The 23,146-nt window shown below is 34.2% G+C and overlaps 2 protein-coding genes and 1 long non-coding RNA gene across 7 annotated transcripts in view; 2 read left to right on the top strand and 1 right to left on the bottom strand.

Annotated features, from left to right (window-relative positions):
* Positions 1 to 14,379, top strand: part of LOC103503444 (uncharacterized) — a 15,077-nt gene extending 698 nt beyond the window's left edge. For 2 of the 5 annotated variants that reach the window (XR_540826.3, XR_540825.3), the window contains exons 3-6: positions 32 to 134; positions 218 to 305; positions 1,418 to 1,587; positions 13,972 to 14,200. This is a non-coding gene — a long non-coding RNA (uncharacterized LOC103503444). Of the gene's footprint in view, positions 1 to 31; positions 135 to 217; positions 306 to 1,417; positions 1,588 to 12,851; positions 13,580 to 13,971 lie in introns of those variants that run through there. The other 3 variants (XR_007820175.1, XR_007820176.1, XR_007820174.1) reach the window with 3 other exon arrangements.
* A 1,472-nt stretch (positions 14,380 to 15,851) lies between these two features.
* Positions 15,852 to 17,724, bottom strand: LOC103503445 (protein CDI). The gene is made up of 2 exons (XM_008467631.3): positions 17,526 to 17,724; positions 15,852 to 17,004 (listed from the first exon to the last, which is right to left on the bottom strand). The coding sequence occupies exon 2, from the start codon at positions 16,964 to 16,966 to the stop codon at positions 16,211 to 16,213; it is 756 nt and encodes a 251-aa protein (XP_008465853.2). The 5' UTR covers positions 16,967 to 17,004; positions 17,526 to 17,724; the 3' UTR covers positions 15,852 to 16,210.
* A 4,119-nt stretch (positions 17,725 to 21,843) lies between these two features.
* On the top strand, positions 21,844 to 22,764 carry LOC103503448 (protein EXORDIUM-like 2). Its single transcript, XM_017048040.1, has one exon. The coding sequence runs from the start codon at positions 21,844 to 21,846 to the stop codon at positions 22,762 to 22,764; it is 921 nt and encodes a 306-aa protein (XP_016903529.1).
* Positions 22,765 to 23,146: the final 382 nt, after the last annotated feature.

Genomic DNA, 23,146 nt, shown 5'->3' on the forward strand with positions numbered 1-23,146 from the left:
GTTCTTTGATATTCACCTTGTTGGTTAACAGAATAAATATGCTGGTTTGTTGAGAACCAACAGCAGAACATTGCTGATGCCATTGATCTGCCACGTCTAGCAACAGGGATAGATGTTAATATTAAGTTTAGGAGGTAGTAGTATAGGCTTAAATCCTCACTTAGTCTTTTTATTTTCGTCTGCCTTTTCTGAACTACGTTTAATGTTGTATTTGCAGAAATGATGATTTTGAATTCACTCCAGAATGTGCGATTTTTTATTTGCTGCACATTCCTCTATGTCATGGTTGCATAGTTGATCCCCAGGTTCTTATATAATTTCTTTCTTCTAATTACTATTATAAATTTAATTAAGAATACTACATGGTTTCTTCTGCTCTATGTTGGTTTTGTTGTCCCTATTCTTGAGTTGTAGGCATGTGGCTTGCTTTATCAGTTTATTTTTTAACAAACAATGAAATTTTTCATTGAAGAAATGAAAAGAGCCTAAAACGTAAAAGATATGAACTCAAAAGGAGCGAAAAGAAATTAAAAACAAAGTTTGAAAAGGAAGTGCAAATGAAAGCATTCCATTTTAAACAAATGCCAAGCAAGCCAATAAAAGAGTTGAAAAGAGAGCACAAGTACTAGAGAATGCAAAGGCAAGGAAATGCTTAATAAAACCTGATGGACGTTACTCTTTGGCATCTGGAGAGAACCCTCTACAAATTGAAAATGCCAGGCAATTTGAACCAACAAGAAATACACTTCAACATTTATAATTAAAACATGAGCAAAATAAATCAAAAAAAAAAAAAAAAGAGAGAGAGATGGACCAAACTAGCAGATGTGTATTTCCTTATCTGTTCTTACTCTTATTCTAATTTTCATTGTTTTGACCAAATCAACACTTCAGTATTTCTTGTCCTGCATTCTTCGTCTCTCATTGTTGTTTAGTATGTTTGGTCCATATTGTAGACTGCATTGCTCCTAGAATATAGAAGAATTCTTGTATGTTACCATTTGATTTCAAACACTTCATAGAAAGAAACATCTCTCTAGATATAGTATTAGCATTCCTTTAAAATAGTCCAAGACAATCAATGATTTCATTACAAGCATGTACATAGAGAATCCAAATGTTTTCTTCCCTTCAAATATTGATGGGGTTCTTTATATCATTTTGCTTTTTACCTATTGGGTTTTTTGAGAATGATGTTTTTGGTTCTAAGATTGCTCTTCCTAACATTCCTACGGGTCATAACCATGAACTATATATAGAAGACATAACTAATTCTATTTACTTTTCAAACTTCGATGACAAATTGTTGATGTTGTGGTTTCAAATCATCCATGTCTCCATTGGTTTGACATTATTGTTTGCATTTCCTTTGCCAAAGAAGAATACTTGATTAGTAACTATGTTTTCAAAATTTCAGGTGGAAATGGAGAATAAAGTTGGGGCCATCCAACAAGGAAGCCTACACCTAGTTGCTCCATTCTAAAACTTCTTCGCCAAAGAAATTTTCTGTTGACATCATGAACCAGCATATGTGTGGCCTAGTTCTCACTGGAAATACATCTTTGGAACTGGTTTTCTCATAATAAGGTTAGCTTACTTTCTATGTGACTTTTTTATGGTCAGATTTTGTTGTTTGCCTTCACTTTGAGTAGATTTTGCCGCTGCAAATAATAATAATAATAAGGCTAGCTTATCATGTGTTTTGTTTATTACATCTTTCTTTTGGTTATGTGTTTTTTATCATGTCTTTGTTTTTAGAGTAAAAATTAAATTGCAATAGCTAATTGCAGTGAATGTTGAACTTGAGAGGAGTTCACAAAGGAATAAAAATATTCATGAAATATTTTAGTCCATTACGACCAATTCTTTCTTCTTCTTTTTTTTTTTTTTTTAAAAGTGAAAATCCTAGCTTTCATCTGAGAACAAATGAAAGAATACGAAGTAAACATAAGAAAAAACCAAAAATGGGCTCCAAATAGGCAACAGAGGACCTAAAGAGTCTAAAAGACACTTTTATTTAACTTTCTTTTGAAAGGAAAGAAAACTTTTCATTGATATAATGAAAAGAGACTAATGCTCAAAATTACTAGGAAATGAAAATAATAAGAAAAAAAATATAACAATAGATAAGCGACCACAACCTAACAGAAAACAAAGATCAACCCTGAGAAATAAAACCTTCCAATACAAAACTTAATCCAATAGACTTACCAATTGGATTAAGTTTATGAGATTTGACTTGGATAATTAAAGAATTTTGCGTGACATTGGACTCCTAGTTTTCCATTAAAGAAATCTTGCAATTCTTTAGATAAAGGATTAGCAAAGTGAATTAAGTGCTCAAATAGTACATTAAGTGATATCTCATAGACATGGACAAGGGAAGATAACATTGGATTTAGGGTTTAGGGTTTAGGGTTTGGACTACAAGTTCTTCATCAAGGAAATCTTCTTATTCTTTGGAAAAAGACTTTTGGAAAAGTGTGACATTACACTTCAAGTTTTCAATTGAGGAACTCTTTTCATTTTTTAGATAAAGGATTAGCAAAGTTATGTAAGTATGATTAAGCGATAGGTCATGGATATGATATGGAAAGATTACATTAGACTATTGGGTTGAATACACATAAAAAGAAAAAATGCCTATGTATGCTGTGAGGAAGAAAGATGGACAAAAGAATTTTGGATTAATGGCTGAGATTAGCAAATTGGATTACGTGTTTATTAGAGATGAAGCGATTTGCCGTGGATATGGATATGCGACAAAAAAGTTAGGCTATGCATATGAAACTGGAAAAAGACATGGAGTACTATTGATTGCACAAAAAGAAATTCTAGAATACAAGAGTTTTGGATTGAAGTGTGGCATTGGACTTCAAGTTTTGGATTAAAGATCTCTTGTTATTTTATGGGGAAAGGATTATCAAATTGGATTAAGTGTTCATAGTGCACTAAGTGATTCATCATGGAAATGGATATGGAGGATAACAATACGCCACACCACTGAACAAGGAAAAGAACACATGGAATACTATTGAGTAGAACATGTAGGTTGACGTGTATGTAACGAGGAACGATGATTGAACCTTCGTGCCTTTGATTGTTTTGGATTGAAGTGTGGTATTGGACTACAAGTTTTGGAGTAAAGAACTTTTGCCATTGTTTAGATAGGGATTGTCAACTTCGATTAATTGTTGAGATAATGGCCTTAAAGAGTGATTAGAATTTGGATTATGTTTTTATTTTAGGGATGAGGTAATCTGTCATGGACATCAATGTAGGATAAAAAGTTTGGTCATACAAATGTAATTAGAAAAAGAGACAGAGACCCAAAAAGAAATGTTAAAATATGAGACTTTAGGATGGAAGTGGTGTGGCATTTGACTATAAGTTTTGGATTAAAGAATTCTTAGCATTACTTGGATAAATGGTCATCAAATTTGATCAAGATCAAGTGTTGAGGTAGTGACTAAGAATGACATTAACCTACTAGATTAAGTTTTTAAGGGTAGAAGTGGTTTCTTGAGGACATGGATATAAGAAAAAATGTTTGGCTAAACAAATAACATTGGAAAAGGAAACAAAGAAAACTATAGATGACACGAAAAGAAAAGTTAGAATAAAAAGTTTTGTTATACAAATGCAATTGGAAATAGACACGGACTATAGATGACCCAAAAAGAAATGTTAAGATATGGGACTTTAGGATGCAAGTGTGGCATTAGATTATAAGTTTTGGGTTAAAGAACTCTTAGCATTGTTTGGATAAGGGTTATCAAATTTGATCAAGTGTTGAGATAGTGCACCAAGAATGACATTAACCTACTGGATTAAGTTTTTCTTTTCGGGAGGAAGTGGTTTGTCGAGGACATGGATATAAGAAGAAATGTTTAGCTAAACAAATGACATTGAAAAAAGACACATAGAGAACTGTAGACGACACAAAAAGAAAAGTTAAGATAACAAGTTTGGCTATATAAATGTAATTAGAAATAGACACAGATGACTATAAACGACCTAAAAAGAAATGTTAAGATATGAGACTTTAGGATTCAAGTGTGGCATTGGACTATAAGTTTTGGGTTAAAAAACTCTTAGCATTGTTTGGATAAAGGGTTATCAAATTTGATCAAGTGTTGATGTAGTGCACCAAGGGTAAAATTAACCTATTGGATTAAGTTTTTCTTTTAGAGAGGAGGTGGTTTGTTAGAGACATATGGATATAAGAAAAAGAATGTTTAGCTAAACAAATGACATTAGAAAAAGACACATAGAGAACTGTAGACCACACAAAAAGAAAAGTTAGGATAACAAGTTTGGGTATACAAATGTAATTGGAAAAAAACACAAAGGACTCTAAAGGATCCAAAAAGAAATGGTAAGATATGAGACTTTAGGATGGAACTGTGGCATTGGACTATAAGTTTTGGATTAAAGAACTCTTAACATTGTTTGGATAAAGGTTTGAGATAATGCACTAAGAGTGAGATCAACCTACTACATTAAGTTCGTATTTGAGGGAGGAAGTAGTTTGTCGAGGACATGGATATAGGAAAACATGTTTGGCTAAGCAAATCGCAACCCTTCATTCATTTTTTTTTTGTTCTATAGACCTTGTCAAAGATTCTTCCACACTTAACTAAATAGATGCAAGACCAAAACAAATAAATGTAACCATTGGAAGAGTAGTTTTTGTGTAAACTATCGAAGAGTTTTTTCTGTGAATGAATTTATTTATAGGGAAGATTTAATACAAGGTTAGTTATCAAGTAACTAACTAAAACAGTTTATCTAACTATCTAACAGCTTTAGCTAAAAACGACCAAGTAATTTACATTACATCATAATCCACTCCCTAGCTTCAGACTCCACCAAGTCGGGTCAGCAAGTCTAAATTCATCGATGCATGGTATTTCTTCAAGTCTGCAGCATTAAAAACAAGGTTGATGTTGATTTCATCTGGTAGCTCTAACTTGTAAGCATTAGGTTCGTATTTAGCTAGTATTTTACAAGGACCAATATGTCTATCATATCCTTTAGTTTGCCATAGGTTCTAGTTGGAACCTTTTCTTTCTCAAATGTGCCATCTTCTTTGTAAGATGTTGAAAATGAACTTCTCCCTTTATCCCTCTCTTCTTTGCAAGATGTGTTTTTATTAGGTGATCTAGGGCTTCTTTTTTAAGTTTCTAAATGCGTTCAGCCATATCTTCTGCTTTTAACTAGGGAGATTAGTTAAATCAAGGGTAAGCCCACAACAAAGTCTATTGATAGGTCTTCTCAAATATTCTTAGGAATTGGCATAGGCGAATATAGGCTAGCATTTGTTGAGGTTCACTTAGCCTTTTGACGAACTCCACACTTTTTCACAAAATTATTAGTATCCCTCCTTGCTCGAGGCCAAAAGAACCTTTGGCTAATGATGTGGAAGGTTTTGTCTCGACCAAAATGGCTAGCCAATCCTCTAGCGTGGGCTTCTTTGATCAAGGCTTCTTTTAGGGATGTGTGGGGGATACAAAGTTGGTCATCTTTAAAAGGGAACCCTTAAATTATGTGGAAGTCCTCTTCACGTATGTGATTAGACCAATTGTTCCATATTTTCCCAAAATTTTCATCATTTTCATATAAATTTGGGAGATGATTGAATGCTACTATCTCGGCCGATAGGATGGTTAATAAGGTTCCTTTTCTAGTTAATGCATCTACAACCTTATTCTTTTTCCCCGCTTGATGTTTGATGGCGAAGCCAAAACATTGGACGTAGGATATCCAACAAGCATGCATTCTGTTTATACTTTTTTGGGCTTGCAAGTATTTGAAGGAGAAATGATTTGTGAGAAGGATGAGCTCTTTGGACAAAAGATAGTGCTCCCATTGCTTCAAAGCCCTTATAAGAGCATATAACTCTTCATATGTGCTCCACGACTGCCTAGAGGAGCTTAATTTCTCAATAAAGGACTCCACTAGATGCCCCCTTGACATAAAACTGTTCCAATTCCAGCTCCACAAGCATTTACAGCCACTTCAAAAGGATTATTGAATTTTGGTAGCTTTATGACCAGTTGACTGCTAAGCTTCATCTAATTATTTCAAACCTTTTTTGTTGACTTTTTCCCTATGAGAATCGTCCTTCCTTCAGGCAATCGCTTATGGGGTTGTGATGAAGCTAAAGTTTTTGATAAATTTTATGTACAATGAATGCCAATCCATAAAAGCTTGGACTTTCTTTGTTGAATTTGGATTTGGCCAATTTGTAATAGCTTCCCCCTTTGCTTCATCCATTCTTATTTGATTGTTGCTAATGATAAAGCCTAAGAATGAAATTCTTCCCATATAGAAGGTCCACTTCTTCATGTTGATATACAACTCATTCTTTTCTAGGGCTTCAAAAAGACTAGTTTTAGGTGTGGGAGATGATCTTCATTGCTTCTGCTATACACCAAAATGTTATCAAAATAGACAACAATAAATTTATTTAAGAGTGGAGTACTTGGTCTATTTGGCGCATGAAAGTGCTTGGAGCATTGGAAATGGCAAAGGGCCTTCTATATGGTGGTTAGCTCATTTGTTTATTAAAGAACAAGTCATTCAAATAATCCTTCATTTGTTTAAAGGCAATTTTCCACTCATCCCTTGACTTTATTCGAATACGGTGGTAGCCACTTTTTAAATCTACCTTTGAGAAGATGAGAGCTCCTCCCAATTGATCTAGTAAGTCACTTATTCATGGGATAGGAAAGCGGTATTTGATGGTTATTTTGTTGATGGCTCTGCTGTCAACACACATCCTCCAACTGCCATTCTTTTTCAGGGTCAACAAGGGTGAAACTATGCAAGGACTAATACTTGGCTGTACATGTCTTTTCTTCCGGAGTTCTTCTATATGTTGATGTGAGATGGCATATTCCTTTGGACTCATCCTATAATGAGGAAGATTAGGAAGAAAAGAGCTTGGAACAATGTCAATATTGTGCTCTATGTCTTGTAGAGGAGGAAGTTTGGTTAGCTCTTCTTTGATGCTTGGGAATTGCTCCAACAGGTTTTGGATTTTTTTTAAGGTACATGCTTGGAGGACTTTGTGGAGGGATGGCCTGCAATAGCAAGACCTAAAATATCAGTCCCTTGCTCTTTAATAAACAATTTGCCACTTATAGTGATGAAAAGGTGGTTATTAGACAGCTTCGGGTTGATGCCTTCTTCATTCTTCTTGCTAAGTGGCAATAGGATTATCTTCTTGTTCATCCATTGAAACTCACAAATCTTTTCCCTTCCTCTATGAATTGCTTGAATGTCATATTGCCATGGTCAGTGTTTTTAAAGGCTCAAGGCGCACTAAGGCGCAATGGTCCTCTGGGCCTAGGCGCAAGGCGCACAAAAAGGCGTGGGCTTTTTTTCATGAGGCGCACTATATATAAAAAATATATATATATATATATATATATATACATACAAAATTGAAAGGAACAACAATGTATAAAATATAAGTAAATAACCAATGTAGAAATGAGATTTATCTCTAATGTATAAAATATTATAATATTAGTTTTCTACCCAAAAAACAAAACACAATAGAAAACTAGTCAGAATTCAACAATCAAAATAAAAGTTCATTCCTAAAGATCAAACTCATCATCACTAAATTGATCCTCATCTTCATTCACTCCTTCGTTGGACTTATAGCCATCGGTATCTTCTTCTTCTTTATCAGAGTCATCCAAATTTATTTGTTTGGGTGTGGGTTGTGTGGTAGACGAGGATGAACATGAAACATTAGTCGCTCCTGAGGCCCTAGCTCTAGAATAGAAGGTTGGTTCTTTTGCTCCGGCAGCTCTTGAAACATCACCCCACGTTAAAGTATCATCGTCAAATACCAGCTCATCCTCCTCCTCAGAATCATCATCCAATCTTCCAATCAACCATTCGTTACTATCATCAATATCTCTTAAAGAGATGGGGTCGACGATATCTCGAATGTTGTATCAACGTTTTACTGCTCTATTGTATTTGATGAACACTAAATCATTCAAACGACTTTGAGCAAGCCTATTTCATTTCTTGCTATGAAGCTACAAAATTAGAAAATTCATTGTCACTGCCAGTGAATCAACAAAATTACATTCGCATGTAAAGGAGAGAAAAGCTAACCTGCTCAAACACACTCCAATTACGTTCGCATCCAGAAGCACTCAAGTAAGACCTAAAATGCGAATAGCAAACTTTTGCAAGTTTGGAGTTGATTGTCCAAAATTATCCCACCATTCCACTATAGGCAAAATTATATATTAATAAAATAATTATTGTTGACTAATCGACTAATCGGTTAGTTGAAATTTACCTGGAGATATTTTGTCTCTTTGTCTGATTGCTAAAGGTTGTCCAAACAATGCTTCAGCTCCCTTATACTTGCTTAGTTCTGCAAGTATTTTGTCTTGGATGTCTAATGAAGCAACCATTTTTGTTATGCATGAGTAGAGCCCGTTAACTATTTCATCATCCTCTTGGATGCTAGGATTCGAATAATAGAATGATGGGTTTAAATAATACCTCGCTGCATGCAGAGGACGATGCAACTGAAGCTCCCATCTTCTATCAATTATGGTGAAAATGTCCTTGTATTTTTCTTCATTATTATTGAACAACTTAGCAATAGCTTCTTTAGCTCTATCCATGGCCTCATAAATATATCCCATAGGTGGCTTCTTTTTGCCATCAACCAATCTAAGAACTCGAACTAGTGGGCCAGACACTTTAAGAGCAAACACAATTGTAGTCCAAAAACTAGCCAACAAAATAGTCTGAACTACTCGCCTTCCTTGTTGCTCCTTGCTCCATTTGCTATCCTTCCATTCATCTGAAGTAAACATCTTCCTTAAGTTGTTCTTGTGATGATGTATACTCGATAATGTAATGCAAGCAGTAGCAAAGCGAGTCTTAGCTGGTCTAACTAACTCCTTTTGGTTAGTAAATCGTCGCATCATGTTTAATAATCCAGGACGAACATAGATGAAGTTGCTAATCTCCATGCCTCTTTTCAATACTTTGCGAATATTGGAGATCTTGTATATATCCTCCAACATTAAATCTAAGCAATGAGCAGCACATGGAGACCATATTAATTGTGGTCGCTTTGCTTCTAACAATCTCCCTATTAACAAAGAAAATAAGTATACATTTAGCATAGAACTCACTAAATCTAACAATCTCCCTATTAGCATAATAGTTTACATTCTTACCTGCCATCACATTTGCTGAGGCACTATCAGTAACTACTTGTACAACATTTGCTTCTCCAATGCGCTCTACAAAATTGTCAAGTAGCTCGAACATCTTCTTTCCATCCTTCACATTAGATGAAGCATCGATGGACTCAATAAACATGGTGCCCTTAGGACTACTAACTAAAAAGTTAATCAATGTCCTATTTCTTCTATCAGTCCACCCATCAGCCATAACAGTGCATCCAACCTTAGCACACTCTGCTTTATGGCTCCTCATCAACTCATTTGTTGCTTCTAATCCCTTCTTCAAACATGGGACTCTCAACTCATGATATGTTGGTGGTTTCAATCCAGGACCAAATTGCCCAATTGACTCAATCATAGGGGCAAAACTATCATATGTGCAAGCATTCAAAGGCACTCCTGCATCATAAAACCATCGAGCAATTCTTTGGATGGTGTGCTCCCTCATTTCCTTCTTGTACGCCACATTCAACGAAGTTTGTTTTCCTTTGTCGTTCTTTCTATTTTGAACCACAGTTTCTGGATTGGGAGTAAAAAATGCATCCATTGGACCCTTTTGTCTTGGCTTCTTCAAGCTCGAGCCACTTGATGTTGCTCTGTTATTTACACTAATACTCCCTTCATCTTCATCCTCCATACCGTAATCTTGTACATCAATGTCCACAATCAAATTTCTTTGTTCTTTGATCTCCTTTTTCTTGGACATGTAATCTCTAATTTCTTCCTTTACATGATCCGGACATTTTTTACAAGCTATGGCATTTCTATAACCACCAACGAGGTGTTGTTTCAATCGATACACCCTTCCTTTTGTTACTTTCGAACAAAATCCACAGACAAACGTATTTATATCTTGGTCATTTTGCAATCGACCATATTTCCATGCTGGATCTTTTTTAGAACTTTCATCAGCCATGTTTTTTAATAGTAATCTAATGGCAGCAAAAGAAGCACCAAAAAAGAAGATTGGATGGCAAAAAACAGAGTAATGGGAGGCTGGCAGCACAACAGTAATGGCAGCAGTCAGCACCAAAGGAAAAGAACCAAAGGAAAAAGAAGAAGAAGAAGAAGAAGGGATTTTTTTTAATGGCAGCAGTCAGCACCAAAGAAAAAGAAAAAGAAGAAAAAGAAGAAAAAGAAAAAGAAGAAAAAGAAAACAGAGCACCACACCTTAGGATTTTTTTTATTAAGATTGGATGGAAAAAGAAGAAGAAGAAGAAGAAGGTGGTCGACTCGGTGCCGGTGGCCCTTGCCGGCGCCGTCGTCGGTGACAGTTTTCGCAGAAATTCTACAGAATTGGCAGTACGCAGAGGCGCAGTCGATGGTTTTTCGCAGATGGCAGTCGATCGTTTCGTTGTCTTCAAGTCGAGCCGAGCCGTCGTTTCGTTTCTTCACAGCCACGTTACACGTACTAGGTAAATATATTAGGTAAATATATTAAGTAAAAGTTAAATAGGTTTAAAATAGGTAAATATTTGCTTTTTTTAATTAAGGCCCAGCCCACGTTATAAAGCCCGCGCCTGTGGGCTTTTCGCGCCTACGGCGCCTTGAGGAAGGCGCGCGCCTTTCCATCGGCGCCTCGCCTACCCACAGAGAAGCGTTGGGGGTGCGTCTTGCGCCTAGGCGCGCGCCTCAGCGCGCCTTTTAAAACACTGGCCATGGTCTTTTAAGTAGGACGTGGCAGACATCCATATCAAGAACATCATAAACAATTTGATCCTTATAGCTTTCTTCGATGGACAAAGGAACTAAACAAATTTTAGTTATTTGTGTATCTCCTCCTTTCGTGATCCAACCTATCTTGTATGTATTAGGATGAGGTTCCGCCTTAAGATTAAGGGTAGAAATTAGCTTCTTGGACACAAAATTTTCGCTGCTGCCACTATCAATGATCATGTTACAAACTTTTTTTATTTTGGATAGTGCATCTAATCTTGTGTGCCTTTGCTGGTGGGGACTGTCTTCTTTTGGTGCAATCAAAACCCTTTGGAGACACAAGGGAGCCTCTCCCCATCATTCGGTTCAAGGGCTTCTTCTTCTTGCTCAAAAACTTCTTGTTCATTATTGGAATCTCCATCATCATATAGAAATGCTACTGTTCTTCTTTTAGGGCAAAGATTAAAGAGGTGGCCTATGGTCAAATTGAGTCGGTGGTAGAAATTTCAGCTTGCTTCTTAGAATTCGTTTCTGCTTTCTTTCCATTTGGATCTAGGGTTCTTTCTTTTTCTTGATCTTTAGTGGTTTGGGGGAGAGAGGTGCCATTGTTGACGACCATGGACTGCTGTGAAAACTGTCCTATGGGCCTCATCTACTAGGCTTCTTTGAACTGATTTCAATAAGTTTTTCAACAAATTCTCTTTGATGTCAAGCCTTAGTCCTCCAACAAACCCTGCGATCAAATGTTGTTCATTCTCCATTAGGTTTGTTCTAGCTCCCAAACGGTGGAATTCTTCAATATATTCAGCCATGGATCGACCCCCTTGTCGGCAACCTTGGTGTTGATTGTAAAGGGTTTGTTCATAGTTGGGGGAAGGAATCTTGCCTTCACCCCGCTTCATTTTTCCCAAGAAACAATAGGTCTCTTGCCATTTCTTCTTCTTTTGACTTCAACTTGCTCCCACATTGCTCAAGCTCAAGCTTTTAGCTTCAAAGCAACCAAGTGCACTTTCTTCCTCTCAGGTGTATTCATGTGATTGAAAAAATTCTCAACATTTTTAATCCAATCTAGAAAGGTTTCAATATTCCTCTTACCATCATAACTAGGCAAATCGATCTCCATCTTGTACTCAGCTGGTTCTCTTCTCTCATCATAATGGGGCCGAATGGGGCCGAAATCTTCTTTCTTGATGTTCATCATCCGTAGGACTTCAATGTTGGGGATCTTGATAGCAATCTTGAAATCTTGGGGGAAGTTCATGATAATCTTGATTGGGTTTCCTACATTCTTGAACTTCATCTCCTTTCTTGTTGGATTTGTCCAACTCCTTAAATGTCACGTTACCACCATTGTTGAACGAATTCAGGCCGCTCTTCACACACTACTCGAGGAGGAAGCCATTACTTCCAATCTTTGAAGAACTTATTGAAGGGTTGCCTCAATTCTCTCCATTGAAGCCTCCACGGACAGCAAGCAACACGAGGTGGTTCTTGGGGAAAGGATAGGGTTTAAATTTGCCTCTTGGTTTTAAGCAGGTTGCTCAACCGCTGCCGGTTGGTTAGCACGCCGGACAACCATGGGTCTTGAGAGCTTATGGTGCTCTAATATCAATTTCGTGTAAACTACCAAAGAGTTTTTTGTATGAGCGAATTCTACTCAAGGAGAGGGGAGAGTTTTATTTAGAGGGAAGCTTTAATACAAGGTTAGTTATCAAGTAACTAACTAAAACAGTTTTTAGCTAAAAACAACTAAGTAGTTTACATTACATCAAGTTTGGACCTAAAAAGAACTAAGTTTGGGGCATCATTGATCAATGTTTTTTTGGGAAGAAACATCAACATTCTTCGAAATGAGACCACTTACTAGTTATATGTGAATTTTCAGGACTTTTTGAATCTAGCCAAAATTGGGTCGTTTTTTCTAGGCTTCCATGCCCGATTAACTATGTTCTTTAGTGTTTTTATCGCAGGATGATGAAGAAAAGAAGAAATATAGCGAATTGTAAGAAGAGCACGTGCAAGAACTTAAGCGATAAGAAGTTGCTTGGCGATTAACATCACTAGGCGAGATGCTACTTCATCACGCAAGGAGATTCGTTAGAAGACAAGAATGGTAGTTGGAGGTGATGCCTCAAAATTGGCCATTTTTCGAATGTTTTGGTTGCCACCTTAGTCCATCACTAAGGGGCACCAATCGCGACCCTTAGCTCATTTTCTTGTTCCATAGACCTCGTTGAAGATACAGTTTCACACTTATCAACCCATGATCCAAGAACTAAAGAGGTTTTAGACTAAGCAAATTAAAAAAAAAAATTGGGAGACTTAGTTTGGACACCAAAGAAACCAACTCTGAGGCTTCACGGATCAATGTTTTTTTAGGAAAAACATCAACATTCCTAAAAATGAGATCACCAACTCTTCACAATTTTTTCTACTCGTTTTCCACGAGTATCACTTCCTTATTAGGACAAAGAGTTTTCTTTTTTCTCTTTTTTACCTTTGCTCATCATAGATCCCTTCATCCTCTACACTTGGAAATCTCCTCCACGCTAATGATGACTGACTTGGAAGGCTCTAAACGTCTCCTTTAATACTTTAGGATGATTTATTTATTATACCAACTTTTAAAACTCCCTTCATTTTTTATGTTTCAAGTGGGGTGAGTAAATCTTTTTATTTCGCCATATTTACTTGTGCTATTTGCTTCTTGCTAGTTGCTTGTTTGTTTGTGTTCTTTTGTTCTCTTTATAATTGGCTTTAATAAATGCCTCCGAGGACCAGAAGAGCAAAGACGGAAATGTTGTTGCTATTTAGTAAAGATTTTTTTAGGACTAATGGGGTCGATACTCAACAGTTTTGTATTTGAGGAAACCGGAAAAGATTGAATTGTTAAGGTTTAAGTTGAATATTATAATCCGCTACCTATAGTGAAGCATCAACTCATGCAACGTTTGTGGGTTAACAAATTATGTTTTCTAATGCCAATCAACCTTCTATTTGGTTTGAATAAGGTTTCCTGATATTTTTTTTCAATTCTGAGTTGTGCTTGCATGGTACCTTGTCATCTTTTTGTCAGGTGTTGAAATAACTTGGAATCACAAAAGGCAGAACTTTTTCATCAGATGAAATTTATAGTCTATTTCTTTTACCAGATATGCAGTTGGTTTGATTTTGGTTGTACTTTTAAAGTTGATTCTTTTCTCCTTTATTTTCACATCTATCACCTCTAAATAGTTGTCATTCGATTTTATCATTGAATTAATTCTGTTTTTTGTGAATAGAAGCATCAAAATTATCCCAAGACATATATGTATACCTCAGTTGACTATGCAGATCAGAATTCAGATGAAAAATGCTAAGGTTAGAACTAAGAGTTGTTTAAAGGGGTTTCAACTAGAATAACCTATTGGTATAGCATTTTACTTTTTTGTTAAGAAATTTCATAAAACTGCTAAATGACTAAAATTTCAAATGTATGACTCTACTTTATTACCCATTTCCACTAAAAATACAAAATAAATAAATAAATAAAGAATTTGCAAGGGCGTTGTAGGTGTGAACAATGGGCGGTTGTAGCAACGTTTATGGTATTGTCAAATTTGCTGAATATTCATCTTTGTATTTTAAAAAACGCTCGCACTCTTCCATCTTCGTCACTTCCGAGCAAAAATTAGGGTTTGATGTGTTGAATTTTGACCCAACCCAACCAGTTTGTTTTTAACCAATTACATTTATTTTGTTTGCAAACTCATTTGACTTTTAACATAATAAGATAGTAACATAGACAATTTTTTATTTTTATTTAAAATACAGAGCCAAAATTGAATAATTAAAGAGTGAAGGACTAACGTAGACCAATATCAAAGTATATTTTAACTAACAAGAAAATATAGATGTGAATATGAGAGCTCAAAGGAATAAAAAGTTAATCAATGGTAGCCACCTTTGGTTGGCTGTTTGGTGAAATCATATATTCAGGTCAGTGGAATAAATTCAGTCATTATTTGATAAGCTTCTTTAAATAATTTCTTGAGACGGAGAAATGAGAAAGAAAGAAAATGAGAAAAGGAGGTGAATGCATTTTGAATTTGGTAATCTCGTGTCATATGGTGCTTGCAATAATATGTAGTGCCCGTCTCTTGTGTCCTATGGTACTTGCGATAATATGTGCCCGTCCATACAACTTCAACTAAAAGATTTCATAGGTCCATAAAATCAGTAAATTTCATGGTCATGTAGAACGTCACTGGCTACTTCAATTTCTTTTTTTCTTCCATTGCATCTTGAGTATTCTTATGCACCCTACCAAATTATCCAATCATAATTTGACAAGTGACAATTTCTTCATTTTTTATAATATTTTAATTTTTTCTTTTTTTGAATGAGAAATTGAGAGTAGAATGTATAAAGATAAGTGAACATTGAAATGCAACCAAGTATTACCCATATTTTTAAATAGGGTTTGGGAAAAAATTCGAAGAAAATTTCAAAACATAGCTTCAAAGAATCAAAACAATATAAATTATAGTCCCTTAGTTATAAACATACTATTCATGGGAAGATTAAAAAGAAGAAAAAGAGAGATCAAATCATCCTTTTGTCACTCTTTTCCAATCCAAATAAGATAAAAAAAATTACAAGACAAACAAATTTTGGCGTTAAATTTAAATCATTTCATATCCGATCAAATAATAATTAGATCTGTTTTCCCAAAGCATGTGGTTAAACATTATCACAGTTGTTTAGACATATATAATTGGAATTGAAAATCAATAGCAATTGGATCCTAATTTTGTGTCTTCTATAGTTCAATAATTTGCCTCATCCTTGTAAATGGAAACACGTAAGGAAACAGAAACAAATATCTTCTCAATCATTAAATTTTGGGCACTAATATTGCAAGCTAAAAACCTGACATTCATGACATAATTTTTTTTCTTGTACAATATTCCACAATAAATTAGAAACCATATTCTTCATTTCTTATACAATATTACACAATAAAATAAGGGAGGAGATTCGAACCTATACCTTAAGAATGTTTAGGAAATTCACCCCCTGAATTTGTAAGCACAGATGTAGAACAACAGCAAAATAGTACTACAGGAACAGATAATGTTCCTACAATCCCAGTAACAATACTACTACAAATCATCAAACCATCATTTTCGCAGGCCTCCATACAATCTGATATACTATATTTAAATCTACAGTTCAACCAATCATAACCAATCTAAAGAATTATAAGCAAATATCAAAAATAAAAAAATCAGTTCCACAATTAAACCTTGAGAACTTACTTTCATGTTCGATTTCTATTCTTCAGATGTCTTCTCAGTCTTCTTATACTCCTCCATTTCTTTCACCCAGAGATCTCCAAATTCACAATTCTTCCAAGCTTCAAACCATGGTCCACCACGAGTGTAGTGAATTGCTTTAGGGAGAGTGGTTAAATCACCTTCCACAATCTTGTTATGGCCTTCAAGAAAGTTCCAAACAAATGGGACTGACCCAATTTCATTATCCTCAAGCCATTGAAATCTATGAAGAAATGCACCAGTTTGAGTGTTGACAATCTCAGGTGTTAACACTTTGTTCTTTGGATGCCCACAATTGTACAAAACCATTGAAGACCAATTCTTCCTTGGGTAAACAGTTTGAACTGCACCATCCATTTTTGTAGTTTCTTTTGGAGTATAATCATGGTGGACACACATAACTGCAAACTTATTGTCAATTAAGTCCCTCAGTTCCTTAATATCAGCTAGATACAGGAAATCACAATCCACAAACATTGCCCATCCTTTATAATTTGCCAAATAAGGAGTTAAGAACCGTGAAAACGAAAATTCGGTGCTTTCAGTTTGTCCTCTCTCACGCCAATAGACACCATTCTTTCTCAGATCTGCTTGCTTGATTGGTATGATCTCAACAGGGATTGAAGATCGCTTCAAGATGGAATGGCGACAGACCTCAAACGCAAGATCTTCACGAACATCATAGCCCACAAAGATCCTAAATGGTTGCTCATCTCCAACAGCAGGATGATTCTCTCCATTGGAAGAACCCATTGGAATCAGAGGCTTTGGTGGGCACTAAATCTTCAATGCTAAAATCAGAGCAAATCGAGTACATTTCAGACACCAGATGATAAAGGTTATAGAAATTCAACAGCGAACTTAAAAAATTTAAGGAAGAAAACAAAATCCGGATTTCCGGTTCAGAAAATGAAACTATCAATATCAATTCTGAATAAATGACATCGCAGGTTTCCAACACAAGACTTCAACTCTAATATCCTTGTTCAGCACAATTAAAGAAGAAAATAAAATCCCCAGAGAAACGGTTATCCTCTTAAGCGTGCAAGACCGAAAGAGAGAGACAGAGAGATCTAATTAGGGCAATGAAAGAAGCAATAATAAAAGACCCAGTAATGATAAAAAAAATGAAATAAGAAGGAACAAAAAACATTTGCGAAAGCTGAATCAAAACAAACAGAAGCGTGATATATGATAACCAAGAAGGATCCAAATCGTAAGGAATGTCCAAGAAGAGGAACAGGAGAAATGAAAGACAATGAAGGGAAAATGCACCAGATCTGATTGAAATCCAGACAGAAAAAAAGTTTACCAAGAAGGAGGCAAATGTAAATGATGAGGAGGAAGAAAACAGTCGAATGGATTCGTCGAAAGTTTTGTTATTTGTAGATGCGAGAGGGAAATCTTGGCCCAAGAAATTTAGGGAGGGAGCGTTTTAAATTGTGTGCGAGAGAGAAGAATACGGTGATAAGAGAGTGAGGGGAATGAGCGGGTACGCTCCTTGCGATGTAAGTCAGGGGATTCGAGGGGAGATCATATAGGCAGCCAGCAAGTAGCACGTGTTCACTGTTCGTTTTTTCTTTTCTCTTTTTGATAATATTATTGTTAATATTAATAATTCATTATTGATTATTAATTATTATTTATTATAAATATTTTAAATTAAAGTTAAATATTATTAACAAATTCATCCACTAGGGCTCATTTGTTAATGTTCCTATTCTATGTTTCTTGTTTACTGTTTGCTGTTTTTTCTTTTTTAGTCTTCAAGAAACAGAAACAAAAAAAAATGTGTTTGATAACTGTTTCTTGTTTCCTAATTTTCTTCTAGATTTATTTTTTATTTTTTACATCTACTTCAATTAAACATTAAACAAAAATATAGGTCATCCATCAAACATAAAAAATAAAACTATAAAAAATTTATTCAATGAAGAAGTACCGATAAATAAAAATAATAGCATAAACATAAAATTGTATTTATCCTTCAAATGTTGCTAAATTTGATCGGCAATATCATCTCTCACTTGGGTCATTTCTTTTAGATGATGTCGACTCACTTCTTAATCCATCAATTTCAAGAACCCCATCTATATTTTGTGACATCTAAAATGTAATATTAATTTTAAATTATTATATCTTCAGTATTCAAAATTGAAAAAAAAAACAAAAATTAACCTTTAACACTACTACCTATGATGCTTTAGACAAAAAACACACAACAAAAATCCAGATCCGTGCAAAGAGAGAGACGAAAACTATAGATCCGACGAAGAGGAAGAGTCAGACGAAAACTATGGATCCGACGAAGATGAACAATCAGGCAAAAACTATGGATCCGACGAAGAGGAAGAATTTGGGTTGTAGAGGAACACGATGAGAGGCGAAGAGGAAGATTGTGTGTAGAGGAAGAAGATGAGTGAAAGAGGATGATGATGATTATTTGGGAAAGACTATGGAAATAAGAGGAAAAGGAAACCAATATAAAAATAATTAAGAAAAATGAAAAGAAACAAATAATAATAATTGAGAAAAAAGAAAAGAAAACCAATAAAAATAATTAAAAAAAAGTAACCAACAAAAATAATTGAGAAAAAAGAAAAGGAAACCAATAAAAATAATGGAGAAACAGTAAAATGAAAGCAATAAAAATAATTGAGAAAAAGGAAAAGAAAACAAATAAAAATAATTGAGAAATATGAAAAGGAAATCAATAAAAATAATTGAGAAAAAAAGAAAATGAAACCAATAAAAATAATTGAGAAAAAGAAAAAGAAAAAAATAAAAATAATTGAGAAATATGAAAAGAAAATCAATAAAAATAATTGAGAAAAAAGAAAATGAAACCAATAAAAATAATTGAGAAAAAGAAAAAGAAAAAAATAAAAATAATTGAGAAATACGAAAAGGAAATCAATAAAAATAATTAGGAAAAAAGAAAAGAAAACCAATAAAAATAATTGAAAAAAATGAAAAGGAAACCAATAAAAATAATTAAGAAAAAGAAAAATGAAACAAATACAAATAAATTGAGAAAAATGAAACCAATAGAAATAATTGAGAAACATGACAGAAAAAACTATTTTTTTCTCAATAGTTTCTTATTAAATGAGAAACATTTCTACCTTTTTTTAGAACAAGAAACAAGAAGCGTTATCAAACACCTCCGTTTCTAAAAAAAATGAAAACAGAAACAGAAAATAGGGAACGAGAACGCTACACACGGGCTCTTCTTATTCTCATTTCTTGTTTTATTTTCTCTAACATTTTCACTTAATTTTTAGTTTAAATATTATTCAATTATGTAAAAAATAAAAAAAATATAGAATTCAAAAAAAGATATTAAAACAAACAATTATAAAACATTGGCCTGGACAAATACACATAAATCTCGTTACAAAATTAATTATAAAACAATAGTTTTTACTAAACATATGATGTTAAACTTTGATTTAAAATATTATTTCTCATTCAATTCATTTCTCTTAAATGATATTGATTTATATTCAACTCAAATATTATATAATTATGTAAATGTCATAGCCGTAAAATATTAAAAATAACCTAAATGATTATCTTAGTAAAAAATATTATATGATGTAAAATTCTAACTAATTTTGATGATACTAAAAGATAATAAATTTAAATTTAAAATAACATATAAACACGCGTCTATATTGTAAAATTTGAAATTTAAAATTCAGAAAACATCTAAATAAACATATTCACAAAATTTGGAAGATCAAATTAATATAAAACTTTACATATTGAATGGTATAAAATTTAAAATTAAATTAAACATATAAATATAAAAAATTTGATGTAAACAGAAAAGAAAATTTAAAATTAGATCAAAAATTTGGAGATCAAATAATACATTATTCTAAATATTGAAAATTTAAAATTCAAAATTAAGTTGAACATTTAATTATTAAAAATTAAGAGAAGAAAAAAATAAAAACAAATTAAAAAATATTAAACATATATATTAAAGATTAATAAAGAAAGAAAAAAGATAATTTAAGAAATACCAAATATATTGTATAGGGATATTGACAAAATATTTACATTTCATAAAAAAAAAATTGTCTTTTAGTAGTTTTATTCTATGGAATGTAAATAATTTGTTAATTTTTTTTATTTTTTTTAAAAAACTCATATATAAATATGAAAATTAATAAAAGAAGAAAAAAAGTTAAGAAAAAGAAAAATAATATGATTATAATTGAAACCAAGACCTTTAGGTCAATGTGGATATAGGTATGTCAATCTCTCAACCAATGAGCCAATTAAAAAATTTTAAAACATAAAAAAATTAGAATAAAATAAAATGGGAATATAACTAGAAGAAACTATTTCACACCTCTAATATTCAGACCCTTGGAGGACCTAAATTCAAGAGATCGTCAGTTAACACATCTAAAGGGAGCCTAGATGTCTAGATGAGTTAGGCTATAAAGTTGCTACTATAATCTAGCTTCATATTAGCTACAGATAAGTACAACATTATAAGCACTTAACCTGATTATATTAGTGGATTATCTTTATTGAACTCTATGTTTTCAGACGTAGGGTGTTGTACTATTGAACTGGGCATTACCAACTCCTGCATGTTATTTACTTTTAATTTGTCTTTGTGATTGCTAAAGTTTGTTGTGTGTGACATCTATATTCTAGGTGAAATAATCGCATTCCAAATTTCAATTTCTAATAGTTCCTTATTCTCCTCTAATTTGCCTTTCCAAAAATAAAATTAACTTGGGCAATTGCAAGATTATAAAAACGATTGACAAAAGAAAGTGTTTTGGGCTTTAACAAAAGAAGCAGCAATGTTTAGACTAAAGGAGCTAGAACTAGGACTAGCTAGAATATAATTAGGCCACGTTAGGACCCATGTGCATATTCACGACCTTATCCAAAATTTGGTATCAACAAATTATAATAAAATATTATTTAACTAAGGGACCCTTTTAAATATGTAAATTGAACAAAAATATTCATAAAATATAACAAAATTTCAAATTCTATCAATGATAGACAATGTTAAACACCGATATTTATCAATGTAATGATAGATACTAATAGAAGTCTACGAATATCTATTAGTATGTCGTTGCTGAAATCTGAAATTTTACTCTATTTTGTAAATATTTTTTAGAATTCTAGCTACCATTTACAATAATTTTCCTTTAATAAATATCATGAATAAGACTTCTTTTGAATGTCAAACACACCATTAAATTAGAAAAATACATTTACTCAATTAAAATCTAAATTAAGGATAGATCCTTGTTGGTGTTGAAAATTATAATTACAAATAGAACAACTCGGTAACATAAGTAGTACAACCAACAATAAAAGCCCTGATCAAACGATATATTGGAAAATAAATAATGAACATTTGAAAGGTTGAGCATAATAATAGAAAAAGAAAAAAAAAAAAAACAGAAGGAGATGAATAGAAACGGTAAAAGTAGAGGAATCTAAACAAAGGAAAGCCAATAGTTGTCCAAATATAACGCAATCATCCAACAACCTCAACCTCATATAAAATCCCCCACCAGGCGAAAGGAAAAAATTGAGGAGGAAGATTTAGCACTAGAATCAACACAAAAAGAAAAAGAAAAAAAATGGAGTGTTGTAGGCGAATTCCAAGTTCATCATTTGGGGTAGTAGCCATCTCCCTTCTCCTGGTGGTGTTGGTGAGCGTCCCTAAGGCAGATGCCAACAAGGATCCATTGACCGCATTAGAAAACCACGGCGGGAAGATGCTTAAAGGCAAGCTGGATTTGTCGGTGGTATTCTACGGGCAATTCGGACGGATCCAGAAGAACAGACTGAGGGCATTTTTGAAGTCGTTGAATCAAAATGGTCCAGCTGGGTCTCGTTCACAAGTTTCGTCCTGGTGGCGCATGGTTAGCTCCTACGTTCCAGGGGCTGCCGAAATTAAAGTCAAGGTTGTGAAGCAATACGTGGATCCCAATTACTCTCTTGGAAAAGTTATGACTCGTGATTTTATTAAGATTCTTGTCAAAAACGCCGTCGTTGGATTGCGAGGTGCCATCCCCGTGATCGTGGGAGCCAGAGACGTGACGGTTGAAGGGCTTTGCATGGGGAAATGCGCAGAGCATGGAGTTATTGATGGAATTCCGTACGTGATTATTGGGAACCCAGAGACGGAGTGCCCAGGAGCCTGTGCATGGCCATTTCGCAGAGCCGACTACGGCCCCGCCGGTGCCATCCTTAAGCCACCAAGCGGTGACGTCGGGGCAGATGCCATGGTCGTGTCCTTGGCCTCTGGCTTGGCCTCCGTCGTCAGCAACCCCTTCCATACAGGCTTATACCAGCTGGGCGAGAAGGGTGACATGATTGAGGCCTCCACCGCCTGCCCAGGCATGTTTGGCACTGGAGCCGCCCCTGGCTACTCCGGAAAGGTCGCCGTTGACCCCCATACTGGTGGCGCTTACAATGCCGTTGGCTTTAAGGGCAAGAAGTTTCTTCTTCCTGCTCTTTGGAACCCTAAGACGTCCTCTTGTTGGACTGTCATGTAACTTAAATCCATCGCCCATGTTCTTCTTCATAATTTATATATTTATTTATTGAAATTTTTGTTGCATATTCATTTTAACTCTCTTTTTCTTTCTTCTCCCTTGAAAAATAAAAGTTAAAAGAAAACTACACTATATTTTTTAAAATTATACCAAATATATATCTTAGACTTTGTATTTGTATCAAAAGTAAACTTTCATTTTCAAAAGTTTTGAAAAGTAGCCTTCATTTCTTTTAAAAGAAAATTAGTTAAAAAGATTTCTTAATACGACTTAACTTCAATATTTTTTTCATCTCAACTTTTTAATGTGCTGACTCACTCCCTTAATATCCCCCTTCAAATAAGTGGGGAAGTAAATGACACCCAGTTGGATACGAAGATTG

This window comes from Cucumis melo, chromosome 4 (assembly GCF_025177605.1).
Source record: "Cucumis melo cultivar AY chromosome 4, USDA_Cmelo_AY_1.0, whole genome shotgun sequence".
In the NCBI taxonomy this organism is placed as follows: domain Eukaryota; kingdom Viridiplantae; phylum Streptophyta; class Magnoliopsida; order Cucurbitales; family Cucurbitaceae; genus Cucumis; species Cucumis melo.